The 20,887-nt window shown below is 36.8% G+C and overlaps 1 protein-coding gene across 1 annotated transcript in view; it reads right to left on the bottom strand.

Annotated features, from left to right (window-relative positions):
- Positions 1-649: 649 nt before the first annotated feature.
- Positions 650-20,887, bottom strand: part of LOC104858967 (zinc finger protein 14) — a 39,873-nt gene continuing 19,635 nt past the window's right edge. Inside the window, exons 2-4 of the mRNA XM_010619446.3 lie at positions 5,068-5,194; positions 4,811-4,868; positions 650-3,002 (exon numbers count right to left, since the gene is read on the bottom strand). Of these exons, the coding sequence (XP_010617748.1) occupies positions 905-3,002; positions 4,811-4,868; positions 5,068-5,194 (2,283 nt within the window). The 3' untranslated portion in view covers positions 650-904. The remainder of the gene's footprint in view (positions 3,003-4,810; positions 4,869-5,067; positions 5,195-20,887) is intronic.

The raw sequence follows: 20,887 nt of genomic DNA, 5'->3' as shown, positions 1-20,887 counted from the left end.
ATATGACAAGCATCAGATGTGCTGCATATTTTTCCACATTGCTGACATACATAGGCTTTCTTAAATAGGGCAAGTCCTTCCATGTCTTTGACAAGGTCTGTGTGATAAAAGTATTTCCACAATGTTTACAACACAGGCTTTCTCCTCAGTGTTAGCCCCTTCTTGACTTTGATAATGGTTCTGCTGAAAGTTTTTTGACATTGCTTACATACATAGGGTTTCTCCCCAGTGTTAACTCTTGTATGTTGGAAAGTCACTCTGGTTATTGAAAGCTTTCCCACATTGCTTACATACACAGGGTTACTTCCCAGTGTGAAGTCTTTCATGTCATTGAAAAGCATCATGTGTGCCAAAAGCTTTACCACAGTTCTTCCATAAATTGGGGTTCTTCCCAGTGTAAACTCTTTCATATATTGGGCATTTACCATGTCTTGAAAGCTTTCCCACACTACTTACATGTTTCTCTCCAGTGTGATATCTTTCATATATTTGACAATTATCACCTGTGCTGAAAGCTTTCCCGCAGTACTTGCATATGCAGGGCTTCTCCCCACTGTGAAGTCTTTTTTGGCAATAATTATGTGTGCTGAAAGTTTTCCCACATTGCTTACATACAGTTTCTTCCCAGTGTGAAGTATTTTATGTTTTTGGCAATAAACATGTCTGCTGAAAGCTTTCCCAAATTGCTTACATACATAGGGTTTCTCCCCAGTGTGAAGGCTTTCATGTATTTTGCAACTGTTGTGTGTGCTGAAAGCTTCCCCAGTGCTTACATATGTAGGGTTTCTCCCCAGTGTGAATTTTCATGTACTTTACAAAAATTCTGTGTCCTGAAAGCTTTTCCACAGTGCTTACATAATATGGTTTCTGCCCAGTGTGAATTCTTTCATGGCTTTGACAATGCCTACATGTGCTGAAGGCTTCCCCGGTGTTTACATATGTAGGGTTTCTCCACAGTGTGAGTCCTTTCATGTACTTTAAAAACACTCTGTGTCCTGAAAGCTGTCCCACATTGCTTACATACATAGGGTTTCTCCCCAGTGTGAATTCTTTCATGTACTTTAAAAACACTCTGTGTCCTGAAAGCTATCCCACATTGCTTACATACATAGGGTTTCTCCCCAGTGTGAATTCTTTCATGTACTTTACAACCACTCTGTGTCCTGAAAGCTTTCCCACAGTGCTCACATACATATGGTTTCTCCCCAGTGTGAATTCTTTTATGGCTTTGACAATTTGTACGTGTGCTAAAAGCTTTCCCACAGTACTCACATACATAGGGTTTCTCTCCAGTATGAAGTCTTTCATGTACTTTACATTCACTCTGTGTCCTGAAAGCTTTCCCACAGTGCTTGCATATGTATGGTTTCTCCCCAGTGTGAGTCATTTCATGTACTTTAAAAACACTCTGTGTCCTGAAAGCTTTCCCACATTGCTTACATACATAGGGTTTAGCCCCAGTGTGAAGCCTTTCATGTACTTTACAATAACTCTGTCTCCTGAAAGATTTCCCACACTGCTTACATACATAGGGTTTCTCCACTGTGTGAAGTGCTTCATGTTTTTGGCAATAACCATGTGTGCTGAAAGCTTTCCCACATTGCTTACATACATAGGGTTTCTCCCCAGTGTGAAGCCTTTCATGTACTTTACAATCACTCTGTGTCCTGAAAGCTTTCCCACAGTGCTCACATATGTAGGGTTTCTCCCCAGTGTGAGTCATTTCATGTACTTTAAAAACATTCTGTCTCCTGAAAGCTATCCCACAGTGCTTACATACATACGGTTTCTCCCCAGTGTGAAGCCTTTCATGTACTTTACAATCACTCTGTCTCCTGAAAGATTTCCCACACTGCTTACATACATAGGGTTTCTCCCCAGTGTGAAGTGTTTCATGTTTTTGGCAATAATCTTGTCTGCTGAAAGCTTTCCCACATTGCTTACATACATAGGGTTTCTCCCCAGTGTGAAGCCTTTCATGTACTTTACAATCACTCTGTGTCCTGAAAGCTTTCCCACAGTGCTCACATACATATGGTTTCTCCCCAGTGTGAATTCTTTCATGACTTTGACAATTTGTACGTGTGCTGAAAGCTTTCCCACAGTACTCACATACATAGGGTTTCTCTCCAGTATGAAGTCTTTCATGTACTTTACATTCACTCTGTGTCCTGAAAGCTTTCCCACAGTGCTTACATATGTATGGTTTCTCCCCAGTGTGAGTCATTTCATGTACTTTAAAAACACTCTGTGTCCTGAAAGCTTTCCCACATTGCTTACATACATAGGGTTTCTCCCCAGTGTGAAGCCTTTCATGTACTTTATAATCACTCTGTGTCCTGAAAGCTTTCCCACAGTGCTTACATACATAAGGTTTCTCCCCAGTGTGAATTCTTTCATGTCTCTGACAAGCACTACATGTGTTGAAAGCTTTCCCACAGTGCTCACATACGTAGGGTTTCCTTTCAGTGTGAGCCTTTTCATGACTTTGATAATGACTGTTTCTGCTGAAAGCTTTCCCACATTGCTTACATACATAGAGTTTTCCCCCACTGTGATTTCTTTCATGGATCTGAACATCACTGTGTGTGCTGGAGGATTTCAAATTTTTCTTATATACAGAACCTTTATCTTTCACTTGAGTTCTTTCACTAAGATCAGAGTAGGATTTCCCACACTGATCACATTCACAGGGTTTCTCTCCATCCTTTGACTTTGCATGCTTCTGAAGGGACTGTAAATCACTGGAGTTTCCTGTATGTTGATTACCTTTATATACCTTCTCTTCAGATCCCAAGTGTTTATATGGCTTCAGTGCAGTGTGAGCAATGATAGGCACAGTTAGTGACAAAGGCCCAATCAGAGCCTGCCTACAAGCAAGGCTTTCAGCTGGTGTTAAGTCAGCTTGTTTAACATTCAAATTAGTATCTGGATTGCAAAGGAATACTTCTTCATGTTGATTCCAAGATTTCCAATGATAGCATTCCACTACCTCTTTGTTTCTGCAAAGAAAAAAGTAACAGTGAAGTGGGTCTCTGTATTATTGATTTACCAGAGCAAGTTTTGCTTTGATGCCTGCTAAGAAATTTTGGAAATGAATTCACTGACTGCCTTAGAGGATACCTTCAAAACAGCCATTCCCTACTAGTCAGCCATAAAGAATTTGAAATTAGATTCATTCATTGGAAAATGGATACATATTGAGGATATACTCCTAAGTGAAATAAATAAGTCGCACATGTATAAATACTGAATAGTTTCTCTTTGTGAAAAACTATAATAGTACATAAGATCCTAATGATATAATTGACAATGTGAAATAGGAAGAAAAGGGCTAAAAGTGTAGGGAAAATGGGAAGGGTGGGGGAAAGGTAATAAGGGAAAAGAAAAAAATAGGAGAAAATGAAAAAATGGAAATAAAGTGTTTCTAAGTGGGGAGGGGAGGAGGGGGTGAAGGGAGGGCACGTACAAGGGGAAAAAAAATGAGAAGAAAGACGTGTCCTGTAAAGGTACAAGATCCAAATAATGAATGTAACTGTACTGTATACCTAAAATGTATCAATTAACTCAATGAGAAAAAAAAAAAAAAAAAAAAAAAAAAAAAAAAAAAACATAAAAACAAAACAGCCATTCCCAAAAGGGTGGTATTCATTTGGGAATTTTTAAGTTGGTACATTTTGCAATACAGAATATTTAGCTTCATTTTGGGTAATTGTTAAATATGTGTAACACATACTGATCATTTTCATACCTTTCCCCCATCCCTCTTCCCCTTCTCTCCTTACCCTGTTTGTCTTTCCCATCTCCAAAAACTCAGCTTTTCCTTTTTCTATCACCTCTTCTCTATTTTCTGCTTAATTCACATTTTTTGGTCTTTCATATAAGAAAAAGCATGTGACATTTCATATTTTATGCTTGAACTATTTCTTTTAACATTTAGTGACGCGGACCCACTTATTTCTTTTGGCAAATGACATGATATTATTGCTCTTTTTGACATTATAAAGTATATTTCCTTTTTCTTTTTGGTGTTGGGAATGAAACACAGGTACTAGCACAAAATTTCCAGTCTTTTTGGTTCTTATTTTGAGAGTCTCATTGATGATTAAGTTGCTCTTTGTGAGCTTCAACTTACCATCCTGCAGAATCTGTTTCCCAGAGTACTGGGTTTATAAGAATGCAAATCACGCTGAGCCTATCAAGAATTTTCTCTATCTGTGCATCCAGTGATGGATACGTAAGCTAATTCCAGGGCTTAGCTGTTATAAATTGAGCTGCTCTGAGTATGGTATACATGTATCTGTATAATGTTAAACCTTCTGAGAATATACCCATTAGAAATATGCCTGATTACACTTTTTGAGACATCTGTGTACTGATCATCCTAGTGGCTGTACTAACATTCCACTAGTACTGTTGGAGGGTGCCATCTAAGAACTTTAAATCATGAATGGACTCAATTCTCTGGAGAATGGCTTGAAAATACCTATTACAACATTAGCATTCATTTCTACTTTGAATACTGCTTCCAGGTTAGCAAGGTTTAGATAATGAATGTCTGCTATTCACCTGGATTCCAAAATAGATATCCTAATGAGGGCTTCCTGTCAAAACTCAAAGTTCTGAATAAGCATATACACCTATATATAATACCTAAATGCAACTACATGCATTTTCATAATTTGATTGTCAGATTATGTATACTGAAGCTGCATACATCTTTGGAGAATATTTATTTCCTGGATTGTCCTGTTTCTGCTCACACCCTGACTCTTGTGGAACATTCATTTTTCTTGTGAGTGTAAATTACCTTAGGCTTCTCCAGTAATTTTTGTATTCTTCAACTTCCTGGTTATCCAAGGTGTTTCCTGAATTGTAGTCACAGAAATATAAGGAGACAATATATTAGTAGATGAAAAGTAATAGAGTCCAATTAGATTCATGGTATAATGTAACCAGGCCTGATATTCTTCAAAATGTTTTCATATTCTTTGTAATGAAACAGCATTGATGAGAAACAAACAGTATTCTCTGATTGTACAAATGAAAAAGTGATGTCATCCTTACCTACAGCAGCCAGGTTCCTAAGGGTTTCCGCTGTCACATCTCTGTAGAGCTTCTTTTGGGATGGATCCAATGAAGACCACTCCTCCTTGGTGAAGTTCACAGCCACATCCTCAAAACTCACTGCCTCCTAAATGATCACACATATTAAGGTTGACACTCACAGCCTGAGATCTCGACTCCTCAAAAAGTTAAAATGTGAGACAGGTGTAGTGATGCAGGTCCACAATCTCAGCACTCAGGAGGCATGAGTTCACGAGTAGCATGGGCTCCACCGTGAGTTCAACGCCAGCCTGATCTAGATAGTTAGACCTTGTATCAATAGAGCAAAAGAAAGCAAAAAGCTGAATGGAGGCTGAATCCTTCAAATATTAATTCCATGTCTTGCTCATCAATTCAATGAGTAAATACATTTTTTCAGACAGCAATTCTGATTCTAAGTTGCCACTCATTGCTAAAGCAACAGCAGAACAGGAGCATTGGTTCTTTTGCTGGATCACTGGAAGTTATCTGTGCACTGTCTCTAAAGCAGAGCTCATAGAGGGAGCATACAAGATCACCCCCCACTGGGGCAAGTGAAAATCTAATGAATGGCTTTGATAGACCATAGGTTATATCTCTTCATTTATGGAATTGAGTCCTTCTTTCTTTAACTGTGTGTAAGCAGTATTTTGAAATATTTTTTTTTCAATACTAGGAATCAAACTCAGGATCTTTCTTGCACATGCCAGGCAGGTGCAGTGCTGCTGAGCTGCATCCCCAGCTGGCATTTTAAAACTTGAATTTGGTTTCACAGAAAAAATAAATAAATAAATGAACATCAAATATGGTATATGAATAATTAAAATGTTAATAGAAAAAGTTTTATAGGAACAAGTCTATGAAAATAAGGAAAACAAGGAAAGGCTGGCAAATTATCTTATCTATAGCTCAAGGTCACCTTGCTCTCAGATATAAGAAATTCTAGGGGAGTATGAAGGGAAGCTGAATAAATTGTATTATGTGCACTGAAAACCAATATATCACAGAGTAATCAGGCACAGAAGGAAAGTTTCAGAGCCAGGTATGATGGTGCACACCTGTAATACCAGCAATCGGGAGGCTGTGGCTGGAGGATTGCAAAGGCCAGCCTGGATTACACAGTGAATTAAAAGCCACCCTGAATGACATAGTGAGACCCTGTTTCAAAAAACCAAGATAAATAAAACTACTTTAGAAACAGGAAATTTCAACCACATGTAGTGGTATATGCTTGTAATCCCAGTACATGGGAGGCTGACACAGGAAGATTGCCCTGTGTTTGAGGCCAGCCTCAGCTGCATAGTAAGATCAAGTCCAGTCCAAAATACAAAGTGCGATCCTGCCTCAAAAGCCTCACCAAAAAGGAAAATTTCCATTCAATACCATCTATGCATGAAATGAGAAGCTTCCATAATGTACATGAAAGACATTCCAATCCCACCTTTCATGAGACTGTGCTATTAGCAGAGAAAATGACAAACGGATCTCAGGAACAGAAGATAGACTACAGTGGGCCCACATGTATGTGGGATATTGATTCTTGATAGAGCTGGTGTTAAAGAACTCGGGAAGAAATCACAATCTCTTTCATTTATATTCATGGAGAAGCAGGTGTATATATGGAAACCTGGGTTCTATAATCTTTTACATGCAATAATTAAGTTACATATTAAAATGGGAAAGGTAACTTTGAATGCCTTGAGAATTCATAGTGAAATAACTTTTTAAATGTGAAAAATAAGTTTTCCTCAGAAGAAAATCAAGTAACTATCAGAAAGAAGTACAAGGAGAAGATGAAATACATGAAAACCATGGCATAAAAACAAGACAAGAAAATATTGGGTATGTACGCAGAATAAAGATTTGTAAAGATCAATGAACACAAACCTAAAAAAATGATTACAGTATAATTAACTCAAGAGAAAACATTCCACTGTGGAAATCAGTTTGGAGATGCGTCAGAGAACTAGGATTAGAGGTTCCACTTGACCCAGCTATTCCTCTGCTGGGTATTTTTCCAGAAGAATTAAAAGAATCATACCACTATATGTGTACCCATGTTTATAGTGACACAGTTTGTAATAGCTAAAACTTGGAAACAACCCAGAAGCCCATCAACTGGAGACTGAATAAAGAAGATGTGGTTTTTCTATAAAATAGAATATTACTGAGCCATAAAGACTGAGAAATTAGAGACATATATAACTAAATGTATACACATTGAGGCTATCCTATTAGGTGAAATAAGTAGGACACATGAGTTAATTCTGAATAATTTCTCTGGTGTGAAAAACTAAAAGTGTAAATAAGGTTCAAATGGTATAATTGGGAATGTGAAAATGGCTGAAGGCGAAGTGAGAAGGGGAGGAGAAAGGAAATAAGGGAAAAGACAAAGTGGAAACAAGTCTTTGTAAATAAGGAAGGGTGAAGGGGGTTAAAGGAGGGCAGGGGTATGGGGAAAAAACAAGAACCAAGACATTGCATCTAAAGGTACAAGATCCCAATGATAAATGTAACTGTACTGTTTGCTTTGAATGTACTAATAAATTTAATGGGAAAAAAAAGAGAAAACACTGAACAAATAACAAGAATCTACTTTTTTTTGATAACATGACTAAAGAAAATGGAAATGTGGAACAACACAATAACGATGTAGATTTATGTAAGAATGGAGAATCAGTTCTCATTTCCTTTACTTTAGTGATTGCCAAAACATACAGGCCAGTAAGTTCTTTCCAATGTCCACAGAATACACTGCGCTAGTTTTTCTGGATATAGATGTGATTCTTTTCAAGTAAACTTGAAATACCCCAAATCACATAACCAATGAAATAGTTGAGAAAGCAAATGGCTCTTGATTACATATCAGCATGTGTGTAAAACAGCAAGAGGAAAAAATGTCCAAAAATAGTTCTCTTTGCAATTTCTATAATACTCACTGAAAATTCCAAGGGAGGAAACTAAAAGTATGTGGTTCAGAGATAGGAAAAGTTGAGAGAGAAAGGGGGGGGGTAACAATCACCTAGATGTTCCTGTCCATTGTCCAAGGTCCACTGAAGAAATTTTATGAATATTCTCATGATATTTACACTGTTATTAGTATTAAGTCTCCTCAGAAATTTTGAAAATAAAATTTATTGCAAAATATTTAAACTCTAAATTATCACTAAGAAAATACACATTAATTTATATCTGTCTGCATTCATATATGAAAAGATCAGACATCCTTCACACCCTGGGCAGCAATCAGCAAAGCAGCACAGGAGCAAATAGGAGAGCCCCACACCCCCAGCAAGCAGTGGTCACACTCTGCACTGCCCACCAGGAGGACAGGTGAGACTATCAGAGAAAGAGAGAATAGACATCACAGCTGATCAATGTCTGTACATTTAGGTTATGGGCCCAATGCTGTGCCCATCTGGACAGAAGTGCTTGTTGTATTGACACTGATGAGGATAAAATACACAGAAAGCTATGCAAAAAGACACACTAGTCTATCAACAATTCAACAAAACCTACAGAAGCTATTTTAATTTGACATTATTCAATTTGTACCTCAAAATAATGAATACAGTGCTCAGATAATGATATAAAGGCAGTTCTCTAAAAACAGTCCCTGATACATATCCTACTAAACAGAGCATCAAATTACATGAGGGAAAGCATGAACATAAAGAGAAATATCACTGATTCAAAACTATGTCTGAAGACATCAAAACAACTCCATCAGTAATTGATAGCTGAAGAAAGAGGAAACATCTGCAAGAGAACAGTTAAAATTAACGTTATGTTTTACGGGGACTGAATGGATACTGCATAATGCTTTAATAACTACCCAGTACAAAGCTCTTCTCAAAACCACAAGAAATACTTGCCAAATATAGCATGTTCAGAGCAACAATAGAAAACATAATTTCTAGGGGCAGTGTAATTAAAGTATGTTGGGATATGTACCAACTCTCTACAATGAATATAATCATGATGTACAGTAAGATATACAGCAATAAAAGTAAAAAAAATGATCAGGAAAAATTTAAAGTGTTCAAAGTAATGAAAATTGTGCAAAGAAGGCTCTCAGACTTATTGAAATGAAATCTGACACCACCAACAGTAGAAACATATTTAAAACACTCCTAAGAGTTACATTAAATCATTTTGAAAGACATATGTTTCATATGCAAGGCTTGATGAAATATTAAGGATTGTATAAGTAAAAAGAAGAAAGGTCACAATATCAGAAATTTAGAAAAATAGCAAAATAAATATGGAAATCACTCAACAAATATGAAATTTCATTGCTCTTTATGTAGCTTATTGACAATAGAGAATTATTAAAAGTTCAAAGGCATTTTAAAATAATTAACATAATCCACTACAATAAATCTAGACAACAAAAAATCATAAAATCCTGTCAGTGGATATAGACAAAACAGAAGACCAAATACTACTAAGTACAGATTTAGATGGAACTTATAAAATTGTCTTTACTTGTATATAACATCATGGCATATGCTGGAAAAATTAAAGTACCAACAAAAATTTAATGGAATTACTAAGACATTATACCACAGAGTACATCCCTAGCATAAAATACAGTAATCTGCCATGTAATTATGTATCTGTTATAAATAAGTACATCATAAATTATAAAATTTACATCACAGCTCTGAGTGACACATGAATGTTAAATGCCTATATGAAAGAGGTTCAACCTGAGATACAGTAAGCCCAAGATAAAAAATCTTCTCTGTAATGAGGGAGGAATACCTAAGAATTTATCAGATTGCATTCTTCATAATATGCTGTTCCCTCCTCACAGATTGAAAATTTCTTCTCTCTTTCAACATTAATTTCCCCACAGTAAAGTTCTCACCTAGAATCACGTGATGGGTAGACTTACTGCTAAATGTATTGGCTCAAAAGATGCCTAAAATATTAGTAAGTCACATGTCTGGGTGTATCTGAGTAAGGCAAGGGGGCATGACCTTAGACATGACCTCTGTTCCAACACCCCTTATCTCACTCTTTCCTTACTCAAGAATTCCCACTGGAATGCTGAAGAGTTGGTGCTAGAAGCCTCAAAGAACTACAGACCAGCACGCAAAGATGATGGCAGATACCACAGCTCCTTCTGAGAAGGGAAGAGAGACTTCCTTTCTTCCCTTGTTATTCTATCTTGGGTACAAGCTTATGGTTGGTGGCAACCACAGGCAGTGTGGGCTTTCCTTCTTAGTTTGTGGCCTACAAGCCAATCATCCACAGACACACCTGAAGCTTTACTAACTTGCTGGTGTTTCCTACTTACAACAGGGACACATAACAATTCATTGTCACAAAAACCTAAATGAGTCTCTTTCTCGAACCATTCCATGCAAACATTTCTTATAAGGACAAATTTTAGTCTGAATACAGCAAGTACTTGCAAGTGAAAAAGCAAATATTTTTCAGTAGAAGCCCCATGTCAATAAGCATTACCTCCACAAGAACAAACCCCAAACCATCTACAGATGAGATACCTGCTTTCTCACACTGAGCAGCTTCTCATGATCAAGAGTCCTTAACGTTCAATATGGATTTAAACCATGTCAGTAATCTGTTTCTTATGAAAAAGCAAAGATGCCCCAAACCATTTTTTAAATTATGTTTATTGGTTTATTTTAGGTATACAAATAGTTGCATTCATCATGGGGATATTGCACCTAAATATGACTTATCTTGGTGCTTGTTTTTTCCCCATTCCCGCGCCCTCCCTTCACCCCTCCACCCTTCCCTGTTTACAAAGACATTGTTTCCATGTTTTTCCTTTTCTCATATTTTTCCTTTTCCCTTTTTACTGTTCCCCTACCTCTCCCACTTTCCCTACAATTTTAGAGCTTTTCTTCCTATTACACAATATCAATTATACACATTGATCATTACCTAAACATTTACTTTTTCACACGAGAGAAACTATTTCCCCTCCACCCTTCCCTGTTTACAAAGACATTGTTTCCATGTTTTTCCTTTTCTCATATTTTTCCTTTTCCCTTTTTACTGTTCCCCTACCTCTCCCACTTTCCCTACAATTTTAGAGCTTTTCTTCCTATTACACAATATCAATTATACACATTGATCATTACCTAAACATTTACTTTTTCACACGAGAGAAACTATTTCATATTTACACGTCTTATTAATTTCATTGAGTATGACCTCAATGTGCATCCATTTAGCTGCAAATGTCTGTAGTATCTTAACCTTTATTGGTGAGTAGTACTCCATGTTATTTTAAAAAAATCTTTATATAATCTTCCAGTTAATGGGCAATCGGGCTATTACAAAGTTCTAGCTACTACAAATTGTGTCATTATAAACATGGGTGTGCATATGTCACTGTGGTGTGATTCTTTTAATTCTTTTGGGAAGATACTCAGCAGAGGAATAGTTGGGTCAAATGGGACTTCCAATCCTACTTGTTTGAAGGATCTCCATATTGATTTCCACCATGGTTGCCCCAGTCTACACTCCCACCAACAATGAAGAAGGGTTCTTATCTCCCCACAACTCTGCCAGCATTTGTTTCATAGCAGTCATTGTTTCTGGGGTGAGGTAGAATCTCAGTGTTGTTTTCATCCATATTTGCTGCTTTTACTTCTTCATCTGAGAAATGTCTGTCCATTTCAGATGCCCGTTTTTGAATTAGGTCTTTATATTTGGAGCCCTGATTTTTAAAAAATATATTCTAGACAGTAGACCTTTGAGGAGCAACTGGTAAATTTTTCTCCACATTGTGGGTTGTCTCTTAGCTCTGCTGGTGATTTCTCTTGTGGTGCAGCTTTTTAAAAAATGGGATCCCATTTTTTGATTCTTTGTGCTAGTTCCCGTGTTAGTGAAGATTTGTTTATAAAGTCTTTTCCTATGCTTATATCTTCAAGAGTTCTACCTATCTTAAAGCAAGTTTAGTATTTCTGTTTTAAATTTTGTATCTTTAATCCACCTGGATTTTAGTTTAGTGCATGGTGAAACACGTGCATCTAGTTTTAATCTTGGCAAGCTGAAATCCAGTTATTTTAACACCATTTATTAAAGAGGCTTTCTTTCTTCCAATGAGGATTGTTGTGTACTTTGTCAAAGATGAGGTAACTGAGTACGTCTGGAGTTGTTCCTGCATCTTCTAATTTATTTCACTGATCCTAGGGCCTATTTCTTTGCTAGTATCATGCTGATTTTATTACACTGGCTTTTTATTATACTTTTAAGTTGGGGATTGTGATATCCCTTGCCCACCCTCTGTTGCCTACAATTGCTTTTGCTATTCTAGGTCTCTTCATTTCCCAAATGAATTTTTGGATTGTTTTCTCAAGTTCTGTGAAATATACTGTTGGGAGTTCAATAGGGATTGTGTTGAATCTGTATAGCAGTTTTGGAAGTATGGCCATTTTCACTATGTTGATTCTTCCTACCCATGAGCAAGGGATTACATTCAAGTTTCTTATATCTTCTTCAGTCTCTTTTTTCAGAGTATTATAGTTCTCCATGTAGAGTTATTTTGTTTCCTTTATTAGACTGATTCCTAGATGTTTCATTTTTAGGGATGCTATTGTTAAAGGGATTGTTTCCTCAATTTCACCCTTAGTGAGTTTGTTAGTTGTGTACAAGAAGGCTTTTGATTTTTGAGTGTTTACCTTGTATCCAGCTACTTTACCAGATCTGTCAATTAAGTCTAGAATTCTTTTGATCAAGTTTTTTGGGTCTTCTATGTAGGGTAACATATCATCAGCAAATAATGGCAGTTTAATTTCTTCCTTTCCTATCTTTATGGCTTTTTTTCTTTCTCTTATCTAACTGTTGTGGCTAATGTTTCCAAAACTACATTAAACAGGATTGGTAATAGTGGACATCCTTGTCTTCTTTCTGATTTTAGCATGAAGGGTTTCAGCTTTTGAATATTTAGTATGATGTTAGCTATTAGTTTTTCATACATAGCCTTTATCAAGTTGAGATAAAGACCACCTATTACAAGAGTTATAGAGAAACATGAATGAAATGTGAATTGTCCATTTTTTCCTGAGAACTGTTTGCTGCCTCATGATTCTAGCTGAATATAATCACAAATTGCTTGGCGCCTAATGACTAACATGTCCTGCTCATTTAAAAAAAAAAAAATTCTCAGGCTGGGGATTTAGTGCAGTGGTTCTACTTCCTGTCTCACAAACACAAGGTCCTGAGTTCAATCTTGGGTACTAAAACACAACAATTTCTTTGACCCCACACCTCCACTGACACAAGTATTCCTTTCTATAATAATTTGTAAGCATCTCAACTGATTTCTTGCTCTTTCACAAAGTACAATTTCCATACATTTGAATATTCCTGAGGCACATCTGTATTACTCAATCTAAATTATCCATTTGAACAGTGTTAAAGGACAAGTGAAGACATTTTAGTTGTACACCAGGGACATACTTGTAAAGTTATTCTAAAGGGCCTGTTGCAGCACAGGAATAATGAAAATACACATTGTATAATGCACAAGAGCTCCTAAGATCTTTAAAATGCATCAAAGCAAGAAGGAATGAGAAAGTTAAGGAAGAAGAAATTAAACAACAGAGGAAGGTGCAGAAAAGTGAGAGGAGAAAGAACAGATACATGGAAAGGAAGGAAGATACATGGAGGTCATGGTATCACTATTAACTACACCTCTGGCCAAAAATACTCTGAGGTAAGAGTTTTATGGGTAAGGCCTTTTTCATGTTGTTCTGATACTTGTTCCTGAGGTGAATATGAGGATATTATGATTATTGTATGCAAGACTTTTGGGGGATCTTGGTTATTTCCAAAATTGGAGTAGAAGTAAATGACAAAGGAAGAGCCAGAGAATTTTTACCACCACAGGAAGATAAAGTGCACTTGAGGAGAAGGAAATCTGCTGTCCCTCAGCAGAGTGGATCCTTCAGGTGGCAGCCACAATAAGAACACAGGAGAATACAATGACTACTAAATAGCTAATGAGACCTGACACATGATGAATGTCTTTTTTACGACAAGTAAACATTCTTTGCAAAATGTGACAGAGACAATCTTGAATTACATTTAGACTCACACAAGGGCAAAACAATTATTGTCACCAAAAGGCTATAACTGAACAAATCTGTCTGAGTTGCTTGGTACTGAGACACAATACCCAACAGCGTAAAGGAGGAAAGGTTCAGTATGTATCAGTTTCAGTCCATAGTTATCTGGTTCCAAGGCAGTGTGGCTTGGCAGTGGGACGCAGCATGCAGGAAACTTGCACTTGGCATGGCATAGTAGAAGCCATCAAGGGAGGAGTGACACATAAGTATACCTTTCTAGGCTACACCCACAGTGACCCTCCGCTTCTCACCAGGCTTTACCTCCCAATTTTATACTCAGCTGTAAACCCACCATCCATCTCATCCAGTCACACACCCATGATCCAGTCACCTCCCAAAAGATCCAGTTAGAGTCCATGATGCTTTTGGAAAACATTTAGATTTAAACCATAACAATATCCCAGGAAAAACTTCAAGATAGTCATAGTCTCAAGGGCTACTGTACATAGTGTATCAAAGACAAGAAAAGGTGCATATAGCAGGCTTACTAATAACAAAGAGGTATTTAGTTAAAAGCTGAAGAACACACTGTGATTACAGGTGCACACCACTATGCCTGTCTAAGCAATAATGTATAAAGAGACGTAAGCTGTAAAAATGTTATGATTTCATGAATTTTAGCCTGTCCATAAATAAATTTGTAGAAATATATTAATTTTCAAATCATATATTAGAAGAGGATGGATGCTGATAAATCAAAGAAACTATCAAATATTGAAGTGTCAATCAAAAATTTCCCTCCAGTGTTTACAAGTGAGTCCTTGAAACTTTTAATATACTGCTCAAGATGAAATTTTGCTCACTATGCAACATATATGTGGCAATTTGCCATGATGACAGTATTTATTATATATAATATATATATACTCAGCTAGGCATGGTCTCACATGTATGTAATCCAGGAAAAAAAATCTTAAGACATTGCTTCAATATATTTTATCAGATTTATGCAATATTTACCTCAAACCAGATAAGTATGTATAAGGAAAGGGAATTATAAGCTCAATATGGCCAGGCATGCAGATTTGCACTACAAAATAAATCATTACCTGTAGGGAGCCATTCTACTTAATTTTTGAGGAAAGGTCATTTCAAAATTAAAGTATGATTGAGGTGCACAAGCTTCAGGTAGTGGCCTGCTGATGGAAGCTGTGAGTAAAGATCCCAGGGCGTAGCGATATGGTCCAGACCAGCACCGCTACAGGAAGATCCCAGCCAGGGATCCATCTAGACCCCAGAGGCTCAGGCACAAAAACCCAACAAAGGGTCAACTTGGAAAATACCTACAAGGGCACACAAGCTTCACTCAGAGGCTCATTCCTATACTTTCTCGGGTGGAGAGCCTAGCCAAAAGCCTGCTCAGAAAACAGGAACTGCAAAGTACAGCCTCCTGACAAAGGACCTGTCAGACAACAGGTACATAGATGTCCCAGCCAGAGGCATATCTAAATACCATCCCAAGTGTGCTCAGGGATCCAGAAGGCCACTACTCTGAACCAAGGAATTGGTGTACTGGTTAGCAGCAGAGAAAAGGCCTCTTGGTTGCTTGTTAAGAACTAAAGAACACTGTGTGATCAAAAAGTTGTTACAAAGGCACAGCATGCTGCATCTGGTGAAATGAGAAGACACAAAAACAAGTCCCCAAACCAGACTTGCAGATCACCTAAGGCAACCACAAAGGGAAATAAGATAGAACAACCTGATACTCAACCACCTGGACTCCCTGGACAGATAACAAAAGAGGACCTGAAAAAAATTAAATCAGAAATAATTTCTCAGATATCAGCAGAGATTGCGCCCACTGTGCAGGAGATGATTAATAAATCTAGAGCAGACATAGCTTTTTTTTAAAATAGAGGAGCTAAGGAATATGATGGAATCTCAACATAGGAAATAAATGGAATCCATAAAACAGATGCAGATTTCCAGGAGATTAAAAACTCCATTGAAAGTTTATGCAGCAGAATGAGCCTATGCGAAGATAGAATTTCAGATATAGAAGATAGGATAGCAACTAGTGACAACAAAAGGAAAAAAAAAAACAACTCTTAAAAATACTAAGGGACCACAAAAAAGCAATCCAACAGCTGTTAGATGATGCAAGGAAGAATAACACAAGACTGACGAGAGTAAATAAAGAAACAGTAGAGAGTGCAGATCACACACACACACACACACACACACACACACTCAAAACTTGCCACAGAAGTAATGGCACAAAAGTTCCAAAGTAGGGGAAAAGAACTTGACATACAGGTAAGTGAAGCATATAGGACTCTAGCTAGCCATGATTAAAAAAAAAAAAAATCTATAAATAGGCATATAATAGTTAAGATTCCAGAATCCCAACAGAACAAAATTCTATAAGCAGTCAGAGAAAAGAAACAAGTCACATACAAAGGAAAGGCCATCAGAATCAAAGCAGACCTGTCTCAATACAATTCTCAAGACAAAAGAGCTTTGATGTTTCTCAAGCCCTAAAAGAAAACGGCCTATAATCCAGACTGATGTACTCTGTAAAACTATCTTTCAAAACTGATGGAGAAATAAGATACTTCCATGACAAAGACCACCATAGAAACTTCATCAATGTCAAACAGCACTATAAAAATTTTTAAACAGTATCTTAAGAAAAGACAATGAGGATCACAACCCAAGGAAGGTCAGAAGAATGAATTTGTCAGGCATGACAAGAAACTAAAGGCAAAGGTGGAATAATTCCAAAAAAGAAAAAGTCAGGATAAATCAATACATATTCATTATAACCATCAATGTTAATGGTCTCAGTACATCAATTAAAAGAAACAGACTGGTAGGATGGGTCAAGAAGCAAGATCCAACAATATGCTGCATGCAAGAAACACAATTCAAAACGAACCTCACATACTGAAAGTTAAAGGGTGAAAAACAATGCTCCATGCAACAGGAACCTGAAAAAAAGCAAAAGATGCTATTTTCTTTGCAGATCGACTGGATTTCAAGCCAACACTGATTAAGAGAGATAAAGGCACTACGACCTTGTAAAGGAAATAATCCAAGTGAAGAGATGACAATCACATATGTATGTACACCAAACATTAGTCCTCCCAACTACATAAAGCAAATACTAACAGGCATGAAAAATCCAAAAGAACTAATACAGTAGTTGTGGGGGATCTCAATAATCCACTGTCACAAATAGATCAACAAAACAAAAAATAATGAAACACTAGAACTCAATCAAGCTCTCAAATAAACAAACAACACAAAATCAAAATATACATTCTTTTCAGTTGCACATGGGTTGTTTTCCAAAATAGACCACATACTCACTCAGGACATATCTAAGTAAGAGCAAAGGAATTGAAGTAATCTCCTTCACATTATCAGACAATAGTGTGATGAAACTGGAGATCCACAGCAAAAGAAAACACAAGAATTTCATAAACACATGGAAATTGAATAACACACTTTTGAATAATGAATCACTCACACAGGAAATTAAAGAAGAAATCAGATATTTCCTACCACTAAATTACAATGACAATACAACATATCAGAAACTATGGAACACAATGAAAGCAGTCTTATAAGGGAAATTCATAGCAGTGAATACTCATACTATGAAAACAGAGCGAGCTCCATTACAAAACCTGATACTGAACCTCAAACTTCTAGAAAAACAAGAGCCTGAGAAACCCAAAGCTCATACAAGGGAGGAGATTATAAAGATCAGAGCAGAAATCAATACAATGGAGACTGAGAATGAATACAAAAAAATCAATGAAGCCAAGAGTTGGTTCTTTGAAAGAATAAACAAAATTGACAAACCCTTAGCCAAACTTATTAAAAAAAGGAATGAAAAGATCCAAATTTATGCAATGAGGAATGACAAGGTTGAAATTACAACTGACTCAGCAGAAGTCCAGAGGATCATCAATACCTACCTTCAAGAGCCTTTAAGCCAATAAGATAGAAAATACAGAAGAAATGGGCAGATTCCTAGATTTGTACTTCCAAGTTGAATGAAAATGACCTAAAAATTCTAAACAACCCAATATCAACAAATGAAATTGAAAACAATTAAGAACTTACAAACGAAGAAAAGCCTGGGTCCTGATGTCTTCACTGCTGAGTTCTACAAGACAATTAGAGAAGAATCACTGCAACTCCTGTTTAAACTCTTCAATAACACAGAAAGGGAAGCAACACTCCCAAATTCACTCCTTGAAGCATGCATCACTTTGATCCCCAAAGCAGAAAAAGACCCAGTGCAAAAAGAGAATTACAGGCCAATCTCAGTAACGAAAACAGATGCAAAAATCCTTAATAAGATACTGGCATATAGAATGCAGAAGATCATCAAGAAGATCATACACCCTGACCGAGTGGGGTTCTTCCTAGGGATGCAGAGATGGTTCAACATACACAAATCAATAAATGTAATATACCATATTAATAGAGCCAAGCACAAATATCATACAATCATCTCAACAGATGCAGAAAAAGCATTCAACAAAATCCAACATACATTCATGATAAAAGCCTTACAGAACATTGGAATAGATGGTCTCTAACTCAATCGGCTAAAAGCCATCTATGAAAAAAATAATAGCCAATAGCATACTAAATGGTCAAACAATGAAATCCTTCACACTAAAATCAGAAACAAGACAAGGATGTCCACTATCACCACTCCTGTTCAATATAGTTTTGCAAACATTAGCCACAGCGACTAGACAAGAGAAAGAAATAAAAGGAATAGACAGGAAATGAAGTCAAACTGTCGTTATTTTCAGATAACATAATGCTCTGTATAGAGGACCCCAAGAACTCCACCAAGTCTTCTAGAATCAATAACCAAATCCACTAAAGTAGATGGATATTCAACACACAAAAATCAATGGCTTTCCTGCACATGACAAACAGACTCACTGAGAGAGAAATGGGGCAATCAATTCCTTTCACAATAACATCCAAAAAATTGAAATACATAGGAATCAACCTAACAAAAGAAATCAAAGACCTTTACTCTAAAACTATAGCACTCTGAAAAATAAGACTGAAAAGGATATTAGAAAATTTAAAGACATCCCCAGCTGAAATTAATGATATGAGCATTGAGGTGAAAGAGACAAAATTACTAGTCCAGGATGAAGATGTAATATTTTAGAAAAATAACCATGCTGCTAAACACAAGATCAACTGGAAAAACTCATAGTGTTTCTCATACACTCCACAGTCACTAAATCTATGTCAATTTAATAAAGCTAATTTATTCCAACAAAAGAAAAAAAACTGTGAAGAAATAGCTCTAAGTCGTGTAGATCTCACCAGAAACACTGTCTAAATACAGGGAAAACTTCTGGTTATTTTTTTAAAAATCAGACTGGGCATATCAATATTTATTGAAACACTGAAAAAAATTCAATTTTGTTGAGAAACTCCTGACAAGAACTGACATGACAATATGCGCTTGACTGATACAGTAAGAAAACATCATCATGCAATGAACTTCACACTCTAAATATTACATGCACTTATGTCCAAGGCAGCTTCAGATCTGTGGCACTGAACGTTGATAACACTGGCAGTGTTTCCGGGAGAGTTTGCTTGCAATTCTTGTCGTCCAATATTTATTCTGCAGAAGGCTTTGGTCTATGACTTAGAAAGGTCAGCATTACTCTTTTCTTTTCCCCTCGGGGAAATATTTCAGTTACTTATATATCTTTTGAGGATACATGTAAATAATCACTGTTTCTGTCCCAAGTTAAGGAGATACTACTCATTTGCCACTAGAAAAAACCATGAGTGAGTTTATGAGTTCATCCTTTTTTTTTTTCATTTTGTATAGCATATACCATGCTTTTTTATGTGCACCTACTTCGAACTGTGACTGTTCGATATGCTGGCAAAAAATGCTTACTATCTGATTTTTAAATGAATACAAGCTTTGATGATTGAAGTGGCAGAGTATTCTAGTAAGCCTTCTGGGCAGAAATTCTTATGAAATTCAAGAATGCCAAAGCCACACTTCAGCAATAGTAACAGACATAAGATTTAACTCCCTCGAGTTATGAAGCATTTTTCTGTAAAATGATGGTCATATCCCTTAACATTGGTTACTAGTCATGTATGATAGAAGAGGGATACTGCCTGCTTCTTTTTCAATCATGAACATGTGAGAAAATAACTAGAACATATTTTAAATGGCAAGCTGAGGTGTTTACACACTACTCTTATTAGGTGTTTGCAGCTCTAAACACAGACATGCAGAATTCATGATTTAGTAGAGCTACTACTGGGCATGTCTGATCACAGGTCCTTACCAAAGAGTCCATGATCATGGGCAGAAGTCACTGTGGCCTCTAGAGGAAGAGGGAGGAGCTGACATGGGCACAGCTGACCCATTCTTGAGAATTCTTCAGTTCAGCTCCACTGGAGAGGAATTTTGTAATCTCAAAGCTCCATTGAACAAGCCTAATTAATAGTCCAGGTTAGTTCCTAAGTTCTTTCACAGCAGATATAGGCTTAAACATGCAAGAAGTATTCTTCCCATTTTTATTTTTTCAGTGCTGGAATCTATCCATGAGTTCATCCCACCCCATACAATGTCTTTCCTATGAATCTTTTGGGGATGTGAAGGCTTTCATTTACTGTTTGCATACAAATACCATGATCCATCATTTAATTGCCATTAATATGTGACT

The sequence above is a fragment of the Fukomys damarensis genome, unplaced genomic scaffold (assembly GCF_012274545.1).
Source record: "Fukomys damarensis isolate Sample0158 unplaced genomic scaffold, DMR_v1.0_HiC HiC_scaffold_24, whole genome shotgun sequence".
Lineage (NCBI taxonomy): Eukaryota > Metazoa > Chordata > Mammalia > Rodentia > Bathyergidae > Fukomys > Fukomys damarensis.
This window is presented reverse-complemented; position numbering and strand designations above follow the sequence as displayed.